Source organism: Labrus mixtus, chromosome 23 (assembly GCF_963584025.1).
Source record: "Labrus mixtus chromosome 23, fLabMix1.1, whole genome shotgun sequence".
NCBI lineage: Eukaryota > Metazoa > Chordata > Actinopteri > Labriformes > Labridae > Labrus > Labrus mixtus.
In genome coordinates this window covers 18,336,417-18,357,989 of record NC_083634.1, presented here as the reverse complement: position 1 = coordinate 18,357,989, position 21,573 = coordinate 18,336,417, and the positions used below count along the sequence as shown (strand labels likewise).

Here is a 21,573-nt window from a genome sequence, read left to right as displayed (position 1 = left end):
TATGAAATCTGAGAAGACGTATTTATCTTCAAACCTGTGAATGATAGTGAACAGGTCCTCGGTGGTGTGTGTTGCAGGTGTGCTGGGCAACAAGTCGTCATCTGTTTCCTCTGCAATATGGAGTACTGTCTTCTCATTGGCTGTAGAGTCTTCTAAACAAGACAGAGAAAGCATGACACATCAATACATAGTGTTTTTTGTACACTGCATATTTTAGTTTTTTGTTTCTTGCTAATCACAGTATATCTTTACATTTCTGCTTGATTTGGTTTGTTTCTGTTTGTCACTTGCAATTCAAGAAAATCCGACATAATTAGTCTGAGAATAATAAGATAATATAAGATGTAAACTGCACTGTTACACGCAGAGGTAACTACCCTATTGTTGTGATTTGGTCCAATTTTAGAGCAGTAGGGCTTTACTTTAAAAGCTGAGAAATCTCCCCAAGCAGATTAATGAGGTTATGCATCAAACACGGCAGGGAAGGATCCTAATCAACGGTAGCAGCTCTGACAGGCTATCATTAAACACATGCATAGAAAATGACAACTGAAAGGTTAGATGCTCCACAGTTTTTTCTACAACACTCTTTTAGCTTACATGGTTTAGCAAATTCTGCATTATGGTAGGGTGCAACCCGATGCTTACAAAGGATAATGCCTGATTCCTGCCTCTCATAAACTTACCCTCTCCAATCCCAGTGCTGGCCATTTTCCCTCCTAACTCTGTGAGGGAGGAATCCTGAAGAGACGACTCTTTAGAGCTCTCCTCATCTGTTTCCAAGTGGTTCTCCTCCTGCTCGGGCATATCGTACACATTGGGAGCACTGGGAAACTCTTCAGGTGAGAATGCTCCCACAGGTGAGCGAAGACCCACAGGACTGTCAGTCTGTGGCGTCTGCCTATCTGTGCTGCCATTGGTAGAGGAGTGGGCTGACGAGGGAAGAAGCAGGACATTTGGCTTCTTGGGTACTGGAGGTGGAACCTGGAAAGCAATAAGAACGGATGTAACATCCAAAAATCACACAAAGACATGAAATCACTACCTTCTTTAACTCTACCTCCAATTCCACATTGTTTGCATTAAAGACGCACTTGCTGATCTTACATTCAAAGACACCTGCTACATGAACCATTTTCTGAGAGATGCGTTCCTCACCTTGGGTTTCTTTTTGTCTGACAGTTCTGCCAAACAGGAGATTGTCATCCTTGAGGGAAGTGTCTTGCTTTTGTCCTGGAGCTCCGGGGCTTCCTGGTTACTGCATGGTGATGGGAGTGATCCTCCATCCTCAGGACCAAGACGGATCTCCTGGTTGCCTTCAAATTCAGGCTCCATCGTTGGGTCTTCCAGGAGAGGCTGGGGGTCTGGAAGAGGAGGAAGATCAAAGAGGGACTGCGAGTTGGGGAGGAATGAATGGTCATAGGCAGTTTGGGATGAACTGGAAGAGTCATGGGGAGCAGAGGGACTTGTTGCAGTTTGTGGGGGAGGTTTTTTGGGTTTGGGTTTTCTCATGACTTTGTAGATGTTGCCTAGGGGAACAGGCCGATCAATGGGTGAGGCGGGAGGTGAATCAAGGCCTAGGGGGGATGTGGAAGAAGGGGAGGGAGACTTGAGGAGAAGGTTAAGGGGTCGCTTGGGCAGTGGGGGCTTGACAGCAACAGGGGGTTTGGGTTTAGGTAGGGTGGGTGGAGGGCTTGGGTCTTCACCTAGGTCACGCCCATGCTGTTCTTCTTCGATGGTGTCTGAGGCCCCATCAGGACAGTCTTCCAGGTCACCGCGAGAGACAGAGCGAAGCCTTATAGTCTTCAGCTCATTCTGGGTAACCACAGGCAATGCTTGGGAAGAGCTGGGACTGCCTTTTCCTGGTTTTGCGGCTGTCGAGGTGTCAGAATGCCGTCTGCTAGCTTTCTGCTTTGGCTTAATGGATGACAGCTCTAGATGGGCATTTACCGGCATCTCAAAGGACAATCTCGACCTTGCAGCTGGGTCTTTGGGTGATGGGAGCGATGATTTCCTTTCTGGTATCTTAGGGCGCAACTTACAACCCAACGTCCCCATTGTTCCCGTTGTCCCATGCCCTGCCATTTGACTGAGTGGAACAGTTGGGGTGGGAGTCTCTGATTGACTAGAATAGCCACTTGATGGGGACATGAGTCCAGGTGGTCTGAAAGGTGAAGACGCCTTGACGTCCGTTTCCATGGAGAGCTGTGAGGGTGAGGTGGCTCTGGAGGTGGCAGGAGAATCAAGCAGGGACTCTGAACTACCTCTGACTTTCATACATTCAATGACGGTGGTACCAGTTGCGGTGCTGGAGCCTGACAGAGACCTTTAAAAGAGAGAAAAAAGGAGAAATGGTGAAGAAAGTGGAATTAAATACATTTTAAGTCTTTGTCTAACAGAATTCAACATGCTCCATAATCATGTTTACCTGTAAGGGTCATTTTTCCAATCCCCAAGCTGCCAGTGATTTTGGAAGGTAATGTCTGTCTCACCCTCCCTCTCTGGTGCCTGGATCTCAAGGCTTGGAGGTCCATCAGGGCCTACCTGGCTCAGCTCCCGCTCAGCAACACTGGGTTTAGAGGTGCAGGATGAGCTTGGCAGAAGGAAATCAGGCTGGAAGTCTGGGTAGTGGTCCCTTGGGATATGCAAGCTCTTTGGCCGGCCATCCCGATAAAGGCTGCCTTTATGGTGGATTCTCCCCTCAGCTTCTCCAAGATTCTTCATCAGAGAGACACTCCTCACAGGAGGTGGTGGCTTGCGTTTTGACTTCTTAAGCGAGATTGAGCGGGAGCGTAGGCGCAACCGACCATCTGCACTGTAGTCTGAAGCTGTGACAGAGATGGTGTCTGTGGTACTGGCACTATCTTCGGAGCTCCCTCTGGGGTAGAGAAGCGCATAGTTCTCACCCAGGAAGTTGTTATGCTGTTGTTGGTTGTCTGTTATATTCCCATCCGGCTGGCCTAACCCACCTTCTGAAAAGCAGAAGGAACCAGAATCCGTGGGTGTAGAAAGGGAACGCTCCCTGAACTTGAAGGCGTTGGCTGCCGCGATGGAACGTGCCGACCTCTCCCGTCCTCTCCCTGCCTCCCCAGCTCCCCCTCCTCCTCCCCCTCCTCCTCCACCTCCTCCTCCTCTCCCTCCATCTGCTGCAGCCCCTTCCGTCTCGCTCCGCTTCCCCATCATTGCTGCTGCCAGAGATATCCCTGGCATTTTGTTCCCTCCTCTCCCAGAAGGGTTTGTCACAGCCGTGAATGAACTGGAATGAGAGCTCACCGACTGTCCTGAGCCCACCAACATCACCCTCTCTTGGTTCCCTCCTCCTGCGTTACCGATTATTGTGTGCTGTTTGGGCGGAACTACTGGGCCCTTGTTCATGCTGTAACTGTATGTTTCGTTCCACCCTCCAGGAGAAAATGTGGAGCCCTTAGGGCCGTTCCAGGAAGCGGTAGGTGTATTTGAGCATAACAGCCCAGAGTGGTCCATAGTTCCTTGGTGAATTTGGTCCTGTGCACGCTGCTCCAAGGTGCTATCTGTGGGAAACATGGGGAAGAGGGAGGATTAATCGCAAATTAAATGAAGTCTTTGATATCTCACCTTTCACAATCATGTAAAAATGTTTTAAAAAGTACTATTATTGTGCATAAAGTAAGCCGACATGGTCCAACCTCTACCTTGTAAAAGGGTACCAAACAAAAGAGGGAAATGTTCTTACAGCTCCAATAAAGCAGAACATTGTGTCTTATATATAAAACAGAAACTTCACTGCCAGCATGCCAATGGTTGGGGTTAGAAATATTGCATTTTTTATGATGCCCTGTTGCTTTCTTTTTCCTCTTTTCTATCATTTGGTGATGATGGTGAACAGTTTACGTAAGCATAAACTAGAGCGCCAGGAACACATGAAAAAAAGACAAGAAAATCACAGAGAGGGAGTTCAGAGGTTCCTCAGTGGTCCCACACGCACCTGCAGGTAAGGTTGTGTCGAGGTCGGAGTGTGTCTTCCTCAGGGGGAGGTTCTGCTGGAAGGTGTCCGTGACAGGTTCCAGCGAGCGGGGCTGGTGGGGGAAGGGGTCCCCTGGAGAGGGGGATGGGGATGGGGAGTGCTGGAGGAGGTCGACGCCGTGGAATTTCCCTCCTCCTGTTTCACCTGGAGGAGAAACCAAAGGAACAGGGGCGGTCGGTTAGACAATGGGGAGAGCAATTCAACAAGGCAGCAAGGGAATTCAATGAAGCACAAAATTCAATCATGTTGTTGACATGGCAATTCAGTATTTGATTATAACTCTCAATACACCCAGCGTGGCTCGCCCAGGTTAGGATCTATTTTTGTTAAGAGACTGACCGGAAAGGATACAACTTGCAGTTTGTGGATATTATTATTTATATTTTGTGGTTTTTGATTTGAAATCCGTAAATCAGACGTCTGGTTTCTGGTGCATAATGCCATGATTCCTGGATTTTACAACACCTGATCTTTGATATTTGAGCCCCTATTACACAGTTGCATCACTTTTCTTATTCCAATTCAACACGTTGTTCAGCACTGGTTCCTTACAAGAACAAGAGCATATGTTAGGAGATGTCAGATTACATTAGTACATTAAGCTGATGTACCTACCTACGTGTTAGAACAGCTGCCTTTTCCTCATACTGTCACCATAAACCTACGTTATGTTTATGTTCTACATTTTCTGCTGCCATATTTAAAATCCTGAGTGACTTCAAGCAGATGCTACAGAGAAACCTGCTGTTCTGTCTTACCCCCTGTCCCCTCGATGTCTTTTCTGGGCTGACAGTAATCCAGTGAGTCATCAGAGAAAGCAGACACCTACTTGATTACCTCAATGACAAGAGGACTCACTTGTCGGCATAAATCAGTCAGACTACTATTAAGCCAACGGCCTTGTTTTATAGCGACAGTTATCTTGGTATGCAGTCTACTCCGAGAGAATTTATCTCCTCCAAAAAAGGGACCCTTTCAGTGAAGTTTTGTTTTCCTCGGTGAATGAGGGCTGAGTAATAAATCAGACAGACATAAACACACACACAGACACACACAACTGAAGCAAAACAGAAGATGAATCAAATCAAATCGGATCGATGAAAAAGTACCCTGGCATAACGCCACCAGTGCCCAAAGAAACTGAGTTAGAGGAACAAATCAGTATTTTCTTTTATAACCCCCCGACTCGAATGGGGTCTCAGTGAGCAAAAATATAACAAATTGAGCTTTTTGTTTCCTCACAAATAAGTTATTATGCTGTCAAATTCAATAACGGCTTGTTTTGCAAACCACAAACAATTGTGACAATGGAGACGGGACCAGAAATAAACGTTCACTCAAAAGTAAAACGACTCCTGTTGTCCTTTCTCTGTCTTGTTTCTTACTTTAAAAGCTAATAATGTGATCAATTTGTTCATTTAAAACTCCAATTGAAGTAACACATGAATAATGTTCCGACGAATATGTTTTTAAAACTTTTTAAAAGTCTGGTTTCAACCCAGATATCTAAAAAGTCTTTGACCTGCAGGCTGCAAATCATCAAATCAATTAATGATGTGATATTTATCAAGCCAGGAGCGTCTTTACAAAAAATATACGGCAGCTTTTGTGCACCAAATGTGTTTTGGCAGCCAGAAATAATCTAATTTCCTGGTGTGATAATCATTATCAACAATTTACTTGAACCTAATCAACCCTGACTGATGCGCCACGGTCATTTTTCTGTTATCAGAGAAAAGAAAAATCCTTAATTTATTAACTTCCTGTTTCTCTGGTTTTTTACCTGTTTACATTTAATTAATCTTTTGTCTATTTTCTTGACGGTCTGTCAGTGAAGCTCATTTGCCGAGTGCCATTCGGTGGCTATTCCCCCCTGCATGAATAAATGAGAGTGTTTGGGTTGAAACAGTTACTGCCATCCAGCAGAGACTCGGCTATGACTCAGCCACCGAGCGAGGGCTATACATGACCTCCTGTCTGGCTGTCATGCACTCACACACTTCTTGCCGGACTGCCTGTCTGTTTATCGCTGAATTCAACCAGACAAAGTGACAATTTTGCAGCCTTCAGTGCCAGCCGGCGAGCTTTCATACGTGCACACAGTCACGTCTTTTCTTTCAGCCTCATTGAGAGTCTTTTCAGTTGCATCTGCAGCTATTGATAATAGGCCCTACTTCAACTATCAGAGGCCTCCATCAGAGTGATTCATTCATCATAATGTTTCTTCACCATGGCCCCACTGCTTCACTGCTTTCCTGCCTGCTGTGAGTGTTGTGGATGATGAGGACTCATCCGCAGTCAGAGACCTTGTCCTGAAACTCGGATGTTAAAGGTTTCATCTACCATGTGAAAACGCAGAGACTCTTTTAAACAGGCTGTCGTCGACTAAAAATACTCTTTGTAATTAATCATGGGAGGCTTTTTTTTGCAAACGTTTAAAGGCTTTAAATGTGATTTTTCACACTTAAATATAATATAAATCAAGAATATCCTCTGAAAATAACTCTGTGAGTCATGACTGTCTACAATGGGTGTAACACCCGAGTCCCACTGTCCTATCTTCAGTCCTATCTTCAGTTTGTTGACATCGCCCGGACAGCCGGTCGACTCATCCCCTCGCGTATAAAAGTTGTCTTACCCCCTGTCCCCTCGATTGAGGGACTAGAGAAAAGAAGAATAACATACTGTACTCACTGCTTAACTGTGTTTCGAGATCACGCTCATTTCAGGTAAATTTACATGCAGTGTGAAGATACGAGCATAATAAAGATCGCTAGCATTAGCATGCTAACACAACAATGCAGCGCGAGTTGTTTTGGTTTCATGCTGGTGCTCAAGGGCGACATCTGCTGGATCAAAAAATCACACATAAAGCCTTTAAACCAAAATATGAACTTTTGAACATTCCTGTCGTCATATCAAATTAGACAAATTACCACTCTCCTCCCTTGACCATTTTTTTATTCCAGCTTTGATGGATGCACGGTGATAAAGACTATTTGATGCTGTCTCCGACATTAAGACACGAGATCCAAATTTCTAAAGAAATTCGACCGAACTTTTTCAGATTTATCTAAATTACTCTCAATTGGTTCCAGAGACACAGACAATTTAAACTAAAACTTAACCCTCAGACAGTTGTGACAGTGAGCCTGTCAGGTGTATTGATGCACTAAAAGTGGGTGCCTGGTTAAAGCCTGGTTTAAGTCTGACCAGTTAGGTTACAGCGACCTCCACCATGGGAAAGAGGACACAAGGTTTACCATTGTAGAAGTTGTCACCATTGTCAAAAAGTTCAATGAGAACTCCCACAAAGAAACTCACCAGTGCCATAAACGACATCTGGACCTAAACTGATGCAACTTTTAAACCTACCATGCATCCATCTCGTCAACACTAACCCAAAAAGTGAAAACGTTTTCATCTTTCTTTGAGCCGGATCCCATTTGATTGGCATTCAATAAGAACTGCGGCCAATAGGATTTGCCTGCGCTCCGAAACTCCCTCCTCCTGTCACATCTCTGGTAGACGGAGGCGTTTTAGGTAAACTGAGAGGATTAGAGCGTCTGCAGCTCAGCGGCATGAATGCCTGTCTGTGTTTCTGCTAAACTCCACATTCAGAAGCTGTCTGTTCTCTTTTAAAGACTCTCTGCTCACTACACTCACAAAACGCCTCTTTGATTGTCTGACATTCCTCTCTTTCTTGTCAGTAAATGAGAACATTGAGAAGCTGTTTACCGACCTGCCTGGCTGCCTAATTGTTATACAATTAAAAAACAGAAACTACAGCAAAGAATTATTTACTTATTTAGCAGAAGGCGGGTAAGCATTGATACAACAGAGGATGGCAATATTACACTAATAAATAGACGAAAAGTCTGATCTAATGTTATTCAACTGTTTAGGAAATATTGCAAATAGAAATCAAATGTTTAGGGAACTTAAATGATATGAAAAGAGTTTTGCAGTGCACTAGAGATTTCTACGTTCTTGTGCGGTTAGCAGAGGTCAAAGGGATTTCTGGAAGTAGGTTAAAAAACATCATTAGTAAAACGGAAGCCCAAAGCGAACATACATCCACACATTTTATATCCCTCCATTTTCCAGTGTGGTAACAAGTCCGGTGGTTTTCTTGAGTTCTTTACATATTTGATGTCGTTATCTTGACATACCAACACCGGGTTTCCCATGACAACGAGTTTAATCTCTATAAAACACCTGAAACTAACTCTTTGTCACAGGAAAATCCTTGTCCCTCTCCCCAGCTAGGCTAGACGGGATATATAATCCCTCCAGCAAACTCTGGGTCTGCCCTAGGGTCTCCTCCACCCTCCGGAGGAAGCTCATTTCAGCCGCTTCTATCCGCTATCTTATTCTTTCGGTCGCTACCCATAGCTCATGACCCTCGGTGAGAGTGTGCCAATAAAGACAGTAACTAAAAAGACCTAGATGGTTTATTGTACCAGGCTGTAAACGTGATAATTTCTGCTGTCAAAACAGACATGTTAATATGGGGTGTGTATGGGACTTCAGGGGTTTTTGCAGCCAGCCTCTAGTGGACACTCCAGGAACTGCAGTTTTTTTTTGCACTTCGACATTTGGTTTCATTTTTCAACACAGGAAGTTGGAACTTGATTGTAACAGAAGCATCCTTATGATATGACATGGTTTTGTTTTTCTTTCCTTGTGATAAAACATTTGAATTAAAATTGGACGAATATAAGTTTCATTTACACCGGATGAAAATCTAAATGTGCATCGACATGTGATGCATGATCAAATGTCTCTCCTTTCCTGTCATGCAGTCGGTGTATTTTCTTTTTCTTGTCCTTCCAACACTAGGAGCTGCTTGTGCTTCAGTTTATGCCTCTTGTTGATGCAATATTCATGTTGCCTTTGTAGTTATATCTCGCAACGGTTTTCATTGAGGATCAGAAAACAACAAAAGCTCTTAGAAAAGGTTTTTACATGGCTGTTATGAAGAAGGTGTGTTATCCTGAAAAATGCTCAAATTATATCAGGAAAGAAGATTTGATTTGAGACGCATTAAAAATGTCACCGTCTCCCTCTCAGCTGTTTCTGTATTCACATCTTTCCTGCCGACACAACCTCACTCATTCATGAAAAACACTCGAACGAGACGTGCAGAGACGGAGCGAAAGCAGTGACAAAATGTTCTCTCGTTATCCTTCATTCATCATCCTCTCACTCCTGTATCCCACCGTCATCCTCTTCACTCATTCTGCTTTTCAAAAAAAAAAAAAAAAAAAACGACATTTACTCCTTTCTTTCTCTTGTACGCTCGAAAACTCGCTGACATTTTTTGCGTCTTCTTTCTTTTTGGGGAGGAGGAGAGAGCTGAGTTACCATGGCAACAGCAAGCAGGCTTCAAGCTACCTGTCGGCTTGTTAACAGAGAAAGAGAAAAAGAGAGAGAGGGATGAGAGACGAGCTGGGTAAATCTAGTGATTTTTTTTTTTTTTGTGTTGTTGTTATTGTCAACAAATCCCATGAAAAGACGCAAACGCCAGCAGAGCATTGATTAAGCTAACTGTTATTATCTTTGTGGAGCATGATATAGATTAAACCTCTGCGCCATAGAGCTCTATTGTTGTTCCCAAACTATAGAAAACACATCGATGAGCTACACTGCTGCACTGGCCCGATATGTTCATCCATCACCATCAACACTGTCGGATATTTTAACTCAGTCCCAGCATCCTGTTTTCTGCAAATACTCACTAGAGCACAATACGGACGTTCTGATGAATCCATGCTGTTAAGTAAGCCAGGAGAAGATTCAGGAAGTCCTTACACCTGTGTGTCAATTGCATTGATAGTATATAAAGATGCACGACGAGTCTCGACCATGTCTCGCTGTATAAATGTAACGCCAAAATACCTCCAGCGAGTTGGGATCAGCTTGTAGAGCTGCAGTATGGACTCACCCGTCCTCAAATGAAAACACACATTTCACTTAATGATTAAGTCGGTGCAGTCCACAGCAGAACACATTCTTGCGTCCGTGTCGAGCAGACACTCGAAGTTATGGAAAGTTGTACGACTGTATTGTTAAGGTTTCAAGGCCTTTCCTCCTCTACTCTGATAAAGTGAAGACCAAAATATTTAGAAAAATGAACACTTGGACGTTAATCGGTGTGATGCCAACAGACTGTAATAACAGAAACCATGTTTGAGACAAAAGTATTTGACATGCATTTTTTTATTTTAAAGTTGGCCCCGTGTCCCATCTGTTAACATGGAGGAGGAGGCGGGGCTTATGACCTACACTGAAGCCAGTCTGCAGGGCTCCAAATATTTGTCTTCACTTTTGGGGGAGCTGTTATGTCGTCCATCTTTTTATACAATGAAATGCAGTATGCAAAAAAAGATGTTTTACTAAATCTGACTGCATTTTTTTTACTTTCAAGCCAGTATGTTTTTGTTTTTTTGCTATTCTGAACTAAATTATCTGAACAGACTAAGTTCCAAGTTAACTTGGTAAATGTTGTTAACCCAAAGTAGTCCAGTTTGTTCTTCCCACTGTAGTTGAATCAGTATAAGTATTCTTTTTAGGTGCTATTTCATATTTTTACCTCTAACAGCGTTTCCTAACAGCATGCGTTCCATTGATTCCTTTTACCAAGTGACAGCTTATCAACGCTACAGTGTCGAGCGGTTTGCAGGGAAATATGGAGCCTTTAAAACGAGTATGTTATTATTGTGACCCAGTTTCAAAAGATTTACATTTTAAGTTAGAGCCAGTGACATGTTGAGAATCAGAATGTAGACACGACCAACCAAATGTTGCTTTTGGTCTTCCTCCCGTCAAACACACTTTACTGTCTCGCTTTAACTCCACTATCTCCCCCGTCTTCTCTCTCGCCTCCCTCCTCCTCCTCCCTCTGTTTCTTCCTCTCTGTCTCAGAAGGAAGTGAATACCCACCTAGTCCAGCGCCACAGGCGTGCATCATTATACCTGACCTTCTCCTCCTCTGCACAGTGGGTGAGGAGAGCAAGAGAGAGAGAGAGAGAGAGACAGAGAGAGAGAGAGAGAGAGAGAAAGGGACCGGGAGATATTAAACCAAAGATGGATACACAATGAAGAGGAGAAAGGGGGAGAGGCTCCCAGTGACGAAGCAGTTGCTATGCCAAAAAACCAGGAGGACCAAACACACACAGAGCCCCCCACACACACACACACACACACACACACACACACACACACACACACACACACACACACACACACACACACACACACACATATGCACATTTACTCTCAACATGCACGCAGAGTAAACAAGGAGGAGGCTCGATGGAGACGAGAGGAAGCAGGAGTGTCAGAACGATGTTGCAGAGGATGACCACAGCATACTAACAGCTCTGACAGAACACACACATGCACGACACACACACACACACACACACACACACACACACACAAAGACGATGCACAATACCAGAGCTGACTGCCAAAGATGGACCAGGGCGATGGTGAATGTGATCTTAAAAAGAAAATGTTCTTGACGTCAGATCTACTTTCTGCAGCCTTTTCTCGCTCTAAGCTCAAACCTGTGTCTAATGTGCACATGTGTGTGCGTTGGTTTGTGTGTGTCTGATTGTGAGTAATGACTTGTGGCATGAATATGCAAAATGTTCAAACAACGAGGGAACCTGAATCCGGGGAGTAAAACGTAAACTCCCTCCCACTGAAATACGAGAGTTTCTTTCCTGTTCTGATTATGTATTGCTGAATTATTTGCGTTTTGACATCTTTTATTAAAATGTTTTAGATGTAAAGGTCTAGAAGTCATCCAACAAAAAGGTGAAAAGTTTTTTTTAAAACATCAACCAAGTCCAGCTGACCCTGACTTCAAAATGTCACCCTTAGATTGGAATGCACACAGCCAACATAACATCATCCATTGGTTCATGGACAACCGTTTTGAGCCTTTAGTTTGGCACGTTGGCGGTTGCCATCTTGCTTTTTTGAAGCCAGAAGGGACCATATTTGGATGAGAGGATGGAGACCTTATGATACGCCTCTAAACTGGTTGACAATGTGTTAATCCAAAGCGGCAACCTCCGGTGTTAAAAAATGAAGCCAATGCGGAAGTGAAAAACCTGCAATTCCTCTAGTGTCCACTAGAGGTTGGAGCCAAAAGACCTGGAAGTCACATACACACCCCATATTGAAATTTTGACAGCAGAAATAAACATGTTTACAGCCTAGGACAAAAAAACACAAATTTCTTTATCAGCACACTGTGGGGGAGGGGGGGTTCATAGGTCACTCGTTTTGATTTATATGAAGGATACAAGAGATACATAAATAGGGACGTGACCGATCTGACTGAAGCAGCTCTGTTTGTTAAAACATTCAGATTCAAATCACACCGAGCTCCAAAAGAAACTAAAACTCACAATCATTTTCCTTCAGTCCAATTTCCCATGTTTCTCACTTCTACAACTGTCAAAGGAAAAAACAACTCTCTTGAGAACAACACAGACTGAATGAACCAGCTTTTTAACCCGGCGGCATGGAGCGTGCAGAACAAAATATTGAACCACTATCAAGAATTGACAGCAAAGACAGTATTTTGTTAAAACACACAAATAACCTCCTGGAGAAGTTGTTTGTAGTTCAAGTTGTGTATTTTCAAATAAGACACCAGGAACCCTGTTACAGCCGCCAAGTGCCGATTGATTTCCAATATGGTCTCATCTCGGAGGTTAATGTGCTTCATTTGAGATTATTTGTCAGAGAACTTTCATATTGCAGTCATTAATTCTAATAAAACCAAGTAATTCCTGAAGGCAGCCAACACACAACCAATAAGTATCTCACCATCCTTTGATGACACCCAATAATTAACATCAATACAACTCCTCCCAGCCTTCATTGAACACCTTTTGATTAAGAATGCAACAATAAGCTTTTTCCTGAATCCATTTTTCTATTCCCTGTTTTTGTACACACTGATTAATAGTTGTGTTAAAAAATTGCAGAAAATTGTCAAAAATGCAGGCTCCAAGAACGTACCTCAACATCTTTAAAGAGTTTGTTTTTTTCTGAAACTCATCGGAATGAAAAGTCAAGGCATGTGCAAACCTTTGTGGTTGAAAAAGAGTCAAAACCTCAATGCTACGTCCAGTAGTTGTTGGTTTGTTTTTTATCACTCATCAAATAAAGCAAAGATCTAGAAAGGATTCAGGAAGTATGCATCTGGAGTTTTGATTGGACGATCCCAATCACTTCTTGGACCAGATCCTAGTCACCTGTGTTGACATTCACCAAGCACACTCCTCTTCTTTCATGGCTCAAGATCAACCAAGTTCAGGTGATGAAACTTTAATGAATTCCAAAAGTCAAAAAACTTCTAAGGCAAGAACTAGGACATATGATTCTGTCTGTAGTTCTTACTTTGTCTAGAGTTTTTCTTCAGCAATACTTCAATAACTCTGAAACAACACAAACAACCCTGAGGCTTGGCTGGCTACGATGCAAATGATACCACTGTAATGACTCGAAATCAATTGCACATCATCTATTTTCTTGTTTCTACTCCACTGTGGGCAAAACACAAAAATAAGTATTGAATAAACCTTCAACAGCTCAGAAAGTTGCATTAGCATTTTTTTTAATTGTGCCCTTTGTTTCAAAGAACTTGTGTCTGGTTTTCAAGTTCATGTGTACTTTTCATGTGGCCGTGTGATTCATTGGGGATGATTCCCAAAGAAAATACTGTAAAAATGTGTCTTTTACCATACCCGTAATGTCGAGAGGCAGGAAGTGACCACGTCTCCCCGGATGCCAGCGTGGTTTCTCGGCAATAGGCGGCCCGGTGGTGGCAGACGTGGCGGTGCTGCTGCTGCTGTTGTTACTACTCCAGCCCAGCGGGGGGCGATCTGAGCCGCAGGGTGACGGGGACGGTGAGGGAGACGGGTCGGTCACGGACCTCAGTCCAAACACTGAGGAGGCGGTTTCATCATCGTAGAGCTGTTTGGACGCCGGCTAGAAGAGGAAGAAAGAGGGTGTTGGACGAATGGTTATTCCAGAAATAAATGTTTATCTGTTTTTAAGGTTCCAAGACCAGAAAGACGAAATCACCTCTAAAAAAAGGATGAAGCAAATCTGCTAGCAAAGGGTATACTGAATTATTTAGCATACACAGAGCTACGTTAGAGCTTCGGAGATGTTTCTCTGTTATATTTTTGATTCATTTTGATTTCCCTAAAATTCAACAGAATGTATTTAGTGCATTAAAATTTGCTTCACCAGCATATAGCTAACTTTGTGCATCTCCTATATTCTGCTACTCGAGTAGTGTGAAGACTATTTATAACTGAAAACAGCTGCCGAATTTTGCAGGACAGCTGAACAAAAACAAAACCAGTGAAGTCCTAAAACCAAAACATGAACAGAACGGCGCTAAAAGGCTCTGCTAAAAGTTTGGGTTAGAATTCTGTGGATGTTCTTTGCTTTTCCTAATTTAGAAAAAACTCTGAATTCATGCACATCTCCAATATAGAAATCCAATTGTGTTTACCAATGTATTCACACAACAGCACTACATTAGATTATAAAGATAAATACTTCTTGTAGCTGTCTTAAAGAAAACTCTTCATAAATGGTTTCATTTGTTTAAAATATTGCTTTAAATCATCCGAAACAGAAACTGGCAACGACCTTTGAACAGTTTTTATTGTGCATTTGATAGATTGTAATACTGATGGTCAAATTTCATCCCACCACCAACCTTTTCCGCTCCGATTAACTCTAATTTTGTACCAAACATTTAACTCAATTTAAAGTTGTTTTTTTTACTGAGCTGTCCTTGGAAAATAAAACAGTATGGATTTTTTCTTTATAGTTTTGTTTTTGGCTTAAACAAAAAGTAGAGTCACTGCCTTTGCCAAGCAGTAATAGTTATAGTTTATAATAATGTCTGTCCATACTAATATAATATCCTCTATGTAGTAAATACTTAATAAAAGGCATTGAGTCTGTTTTGGTGAATGGGGAGGAAGTTGCACCGAAATTGAACCAATAATTCCAGTGAAACGTTTTTAGTTGAAAACTTGTCTTTACCAACAGGCTACTTTTATAGAAGATTACAGAAGAATGAAAGAGAAATGGTTTTGCCAAGATTGGGACCCTGTCGAGGTTCGACCTTTGACAACCAAAATGTAATAATACCATTCTGCAGTGGACTTTTGTACCGAATTTAAAGATATTTCCTCCGGGCTTTCTTGAGAAACTGTGGACGGACCATCATTTTGAAAGCGTAGCACCTGAGGTAAGAACATTCTCCAACTCTGAGGCTTAAAAAACAAAGTAAACTCTCAATTCAATTAAAGCAAAAATCAATACAACCGAAAACTTGGAGGAGATGAGAACTGGCCGAGGTCATCTAATCATCTACTAAAATAAATTGTTTTGTCCTCTTTAAGCTTCTCCAATGCCAGGCAGAGGAAGGAACAGCGGAGTAGATAAGAAATGAGGAGTAGAGGAAAAACAAACTAAGAGAGGAAAACAAACAGTGTACATCTCTTTCTTATCTGTCTTGTTGTATTTGCTTAAGAATGAGAGTAAGGATGCTCGGGGGGGGATGCTTTACACTTTTGTAACCATTGCAGAGACAAAACAGAGAAGTACATGGACAGAAGTGAAAAGATAGAAATATTGTCTCATATCTGATTATCCTGCAGGGACGTACGCAGACAAGTAGCCAAGATATTGATGGTTCATATCCAGGTGTCAACATGAAGTTGTAATCCCAGCTTGGAGGCGAACGGTTTCTATCAGCTGTTTGGCGTTAAATCAAAGGTACCAACCATTGAAGACAGAAACTCCAAACTGTTTCAAGGTGGCTGTAATGCAGGAAAAAAAGCTCTCTATGATGAAATCCATGTGAGGCCGACTACATACATACTGTACAAATTCAAACCTGAGTCGTCTCATGGGAATCCGCCAAACTCTAATTGAAATTAGCCCAAACAGAGAGAGGGGTATTAACTTAACAGAGCTGTTTAACAGCCTGCTGAAGGGAACGGTGCACTGATATACAGGAAATGTGCAGCCATCTTGCAGTAAAATCACAGCAGGAGTTCATCTAGCCACCGTAATGGCACAGTTCTGGGAAATAAGCTGAGAATTAGCAGCAAAGGCAGAAAACAGAAAAAGAGAAGCTGCAAAGAGTCTGTTTTATCCTTTTTAGAGTCTTTATGAGAGAATACAGAAAGAATCTATCATATTTTCTTCCTCTTGAGTTTTTAATATTTATCTTTAAAACCTGTCTTTTATTCTAAAATCATCCCATCTGGTTCCAAAGAGCCCGAGCTGACTAATAAACAGCACTTATGTAATTTTCTATTTCTAAATATGAGTGATATTTCCATCTTGGAGACACTAAATGGTTTGACATTTATTTATGGAGACCTGCTGAGCGTGTGAAAAGGATGATGAGTAATTCTGACAAACCCCAAAGAGGGGGTGGGACATTCTGCACAATAGTTTCTGGATCATTCAGCTCGGCTAACAAAAGCAATGAGGCGTTTTGTCACAACACAAATGTTGGCTGAAACAATATCGGCGACAGTGAAATAGTAATTTCTTAAACACTTTTGGAGAAGAATGATGTCAATGCTTTGTGTTAGTGATTCAAGATGGTAACTAAAGTACTCTCTCAATGAGCAAAGAATAAAAACCCAGAAAACAGAAATGATATAGTCATCCAAACATTAGGTAAGACATGTTTATGACTGCGACCTTTAAAGGGGACATATTATGAAAAATCCACTTTTAGTGTTTTTGAACATATATGTGGGTAACCTGAGAGTCTACTGACCCACAACATGTGAAATAAACCCATCCAGTCCTTTGTTTGTGGTCTGCATAAGTCTTACAACACAGACCAAAATGCTCTGTTTCAAATGTGCTCTCCTTGTGATGTCACAGTGGGATTCTGGTAAAATAAAACCCTCCCCTCCCCCGGTATCACCACCCATGGACTCCACCCCCAGACTAGAGCAAAACTTTTCCGCCGGTCCGGCATTTTTTATTCTCGCTAAGAAGTGATGTCTACGGGGAAAACTCAGGGGGCGGGGCTCATTGCATTTAAAGAGACACACACACCAAAACGGAGCGTTCTGAGAGAGCTGGTTTATACAGGGTCACAAACCTCCTCTGGTGCTTGATTCATGTTATATTTTGATCAAAGCACAGCACAGATGTTTCATTTAGACCCACAGGGGGACTGTTTGAAAAAGTGGAAAAGGGGGATAATATGTCCTCTTGGCAATCTCAAAGTCATTACGGCAGAATTTCATACCACCTCTTCTGGAAAATAACTTCATAAAGCCAATGTCTGCTGAAATTCATTTTCGGCAGAAATATTGCTAAACTCAATATTTATACAGGAAAATGCAATGAATTGTAACATTACTGTAAAATGAGGTGGGTAAGGTAGAGTAAAAGTCTGATGTCTGACTCACTCTTTGCACTAAAAAAGCAATAATACATTGAAGAAAGGAAGTAGAGTAGAAATAAATACGAGTGTAGGGGAAGTGAGAGAACAAGTTCAGAGAGGACATTGAGAGTGGGATGGAGAGTTAGCGTGAGGTGGTTGGTGCGGTGACGTCTATTCTCTGGTGTTCAGGGAGAAAAAGTGAGAAAGGTAAGTGAGGTGGACATGGCTTAGGTGTCAGGGTGTGTGTGTGTGTGTGTGTGCTGAGCTGCTCAGATTGTTTAGTGACTACAGGAAGTGTTGAAGTGCGTATATGAAATAAGAAAGGTGGAAACAACTCAAATATTTGAAGATAATCTGGAAATGTTGTGTGTTTGTTTACCAAAGAGATGACATTTGGTGCGAAGGGTGACTTAAAATCAAACAGGCTTGTATGCATATTTGTGTGTGTGTGTGTGTGTGTGTGTGTGTGTGTGTGTGTGTGTGTGTGTGTGTGTGTGTGTGTGTGTTTACCAGAAAGATAAAGTCAGGCCTCTTGTTGTTGAGGGAGATGGGCGAGCGGCTGAGCGAGGTGGACGTGTCGTCGGAGCTCTGCGAGGACGGATGCCGGAACGTCTGACCGGTCAGCTTGGTGTCGTACAACTGCTCCTCAAAGTCTGCACACACACACACACGCACACACACACACAGAGAAAAACACAGAATGAGCTTTGAAGTTAGCATCCACATGGTGCAGCGCAGACACACAAACACACACCAGAGATCCTATTTGCATGGCTGGGAGCAGAGATCTGGTACGCCTGCTGCTTTGCATCACCCTGCAGTTTCCCTCCTGTGACTCCTGCTGCAACTTCTGCACAGGAACCTTAAAGGACTCCTCAAGTTTGGAATTAATCCTCCCATGACTTCCTTCTCTCCTTTCCTTCTTTCCTCGTCTTCGAATTTCTTCCCTTCTCGCCGCTCTCTCTGTGTTGCTTTTCCACTTCTCTCATGCTTCTTCTCGATATCTGACTATTTCTTTTCTCTTCTCTCTCTGGCTGCTTAGAACGACTCTCCCTCAGGCCATTGTAAACAGATTCCTAACCCTCAACCCCACCCCCTTCTTTTATACACACACACACACAAACCCCCTCACTACCCCTCAGCCAATCCTTTACCCCAAAACACACTCCCGACCCACTCCCCAATCTCCACTCATCCCTAAAGCCCCGTAGCTCACACACACACACACACACACACACACACACACACTTGTTCTACAACCCTTGTGAGGACTATATCTGACAAATAGGACACCCTGTCCTCTGTTTATAAATGTAATCATAACCCTGACGGTAAAACCATCAAACAGGTCGTTATAGAAATTAGTATTTGCAAAAGTTTCCCCGCACCCCATTAAAAGGTCCTCAAAAGGTGTACATTTCACAACGTCCTCACAATGATAGAAAAACATGCACAATATGAATCACTTCTGCCAAGCAATGCATTGTTTGCATTTTGGATATGATTGATTTTAAAGTTGCAAGAAGTGAAAATACTCAAATTATATACTAGTTGTATCTCAATGTTATCGTTCCTGATTAAATGTGTACTTAGTTCCTGTCAACATACACACACATCTTAATAAGACCCAATCTCACAAGCAGTACTCCTCCCTCATCAGGATTGTAAAGAAGTGAGGACCTAAAACATTTTAAAAGATGTTCCCGCAAGGTTTTGTTATTCACATAGGTCCCCAAAAAGCAGAAAAACACACAAACCAACACACACACACACACACACACACACACACACACACACACACACACACACACACACACACACACACACACACACACACCATCCCGCTGACAGTGTGAGTGAAGCAGCAGTGTCAGTGAGGTGAAGAGTTTTAGGTTGAACTTGCTCTCCAGGAAAATATGGATTCCTTCCTGGTGGCATGTGGTTGCCTAGTAACAGGATGGGGGGGGGGGGGGTGCGGGGGGGGGGGCTTGGTAACAACACTTTCTTACCAAGCAAAGAGTGACTAATGGCAAACTCTTTGTTCTGATCTAGGGTCAGGAAATGATGAATAAGTGAGAGTTTTATAACAACATCACACAAAATAAAGGTGTTACATTTGGCATTAAAAGCATCAAAACATTTATTTAAAGCTAAATAAACAAATAAAACCACAGATTAATGCAGGAAACTGAGTTAGCTAACTCAGGGAAACACTGTTTGTTTCTTGCATACAATGCAGATCTGAAAGGATGCATAACTGTAGCTTATCTGTGATATTTCTTCAAGTAAATATCAGACAAATAATGTCGCTTTCTGTAAGGTTAAGTGTAGTTATTGCATGGATTTAGTGACTTGGGTCTGGCTGGCAACCGCTACAGACTGGCAGCTCTGATCACAGACTCTAGAGGGCTAGCTCTAATCTCATCAGAAAGAAGCCCAGTCCAATTAATGACACCCTGATTGTTGTTATAAGGCCGGAAGAATTTCAATCAGGGGCTGCATCGTTCCTGTTCCCCTTGGCTCTTTTTATATTGAGTTTACCTTCAAGCGCCACGGCGAAGCTCCACCGTCAATCTGCTCTTTGCACTTCTTTTGTGAACAAACAGCTAAAGCTAAACACACACACTAACCGCGCTCGTCCATCCTACCACCTCTAACGTTTTACAGTGACGCCATTTTTGCCTCTGTTGTCACCACCGATGCCAACTCAATGGTGATGCGGCTTTATCCCACCATTATGCCATTTACAGCGAACATAACCGGGGCTTAGGAGTCCTGCCATGAGCTGGCAATGAAAAAGCAGCGTTTGATAACGCAGAGTTTGCTGACCCTTTCCCTTTGCACACTACACTATCCATCCACTAGCCAAATATTGTCACTTATGGTTCACAAAATCCAAGATGGCAACAGCCAAACAAACAAACAAACAAACACAAGAATTCAAAAGGCCAGTCCAGGAAACATGGAGTGAAGCTTTTTCCTCCAGTCTTATTCGTTATTTGGAAGACATAAAATGACCTCCTGAAAGAGTCCAGCATTCTACTGGACTTCCTTTATTATCTATGTGGTAAAGTGCTTCCATAGTCAGGGTCATTACATCTACTTTAAGATTCTTTGCACTGTGATAGCCTCCGCTGCAGTCTGGCAAACACATTTGGAGATGTTTACAGAAAGTTTGGCAGGTGTCAGAGTTAAGCGAACGAAAAGGCAACGTGGGAGTGTTCAAGAGTCATGAATAGAAATTAATATACAGCAGCAGCGGCACAAACTACAAAAAGATAATGATGGGTTTTCATCCAAGGGCAGCCAGTCCGGCCGCCCACACAGTTTGTGCTGCTTTTTAATGGCATTTGGGATCATTGCCACTGACGTAAGATCCCTCAGCTCAACTAAAGAAAGAGCCAGCAGCAAGAAACGCCGGCAGGAGATGATATGTTTCTAAACTTCAGAAGAACCACACAGCAGACTCCACACATGGCCAAACATTTACAACATTCAGTGCAAATTAAAGAACGTGCACGCATGTCAATTGTCCTTTTTAGCTTAATTACTTTGTGTTGTGGAGGTAATAGTTGAGTTTTTTTAAAGGTTTTAAGAACTTAAGAATGGGAAAAGCTGTTATGCAGAGAAATTGAAACACTGACTTTCACAAGAGGAGGCTCACACTTTCGGTTAGCTCCTTGTTGCATGCAAAACCAATCTACCACCACATGTCGAAAGTTATTCTTTGTATGTAAAAAAGTGAGGGAAAATAAAGAGGACAGGAAAGATGTGACAAGAATTGAACAAGTTACAAAACATTTTGGTTTTCCAGAATCTGCAAAAGCTTTGTTGGTTTAGCTTCCAATTGCCTGAACTTCAGCATCTTTATGGTATTTCAATTATTAAGTTTTTATGTAGTTAACTTTATATTTAAGAAGATTTTTTTTGGAGCTTGCATGCCAATAAGGTTAGAAATCCAAAGCCAAAGCAACCCCTCAATCTGTAGCTCGAGGCTAGCTTCTCCGTGCAGACTCCGGCCAATTGAATCTGATTGGAATGGATGCTCCCATGCAAAAAAAATTAATGATGGTCCCATGCAAAAATCATCTCATTA

At 42.5% G+C, this 21,573-nt stretch overlaps 1 protein-coding gene across 3 annotated transcripts in view; it reads right to left on the bottom strand.

Annotated features, from left to right (window-relative positions):
• The window catches only part of nhsl2 (NHS-like 2), a 124,899-nt gene that overhangs the window by 3,998 nt on the left and 99,328 nt on the right, over positions 1-21,573 (bottom strand). For all 3 annotated transcript variants that reach the window (XM_061031679.1, XM_061031680.1, XM_061031681.1), the window contains exons 3-9: positions 17,988-18,130; positions 13,777-14,020; positions 3,965-4,147; positions 2,429-3,530; positions 1,159-2,326; positions 687-984; positions 35-152 (exon numbers count right to left, since the gene is read on the bottom strand). In XM_061031679.1, the coding sequence (XP_060887662.1) occupies positions 35-152; positions 687-984; positions 1,159-2,326; positions 2,429-3,530; positions 3,965-4,147; positions 13,777-14,020; positions 17,988-18,130 (3,256 nt within the window). The remainder of the gene's footprint in view (positions 1-34; positions 153-686; positions 985-1,158; positions 2,327-2,428; positions 3,531-3,964; positions 4,148-13,776; positions 14,021-17,987; positions 18,131-21,573) is intronic.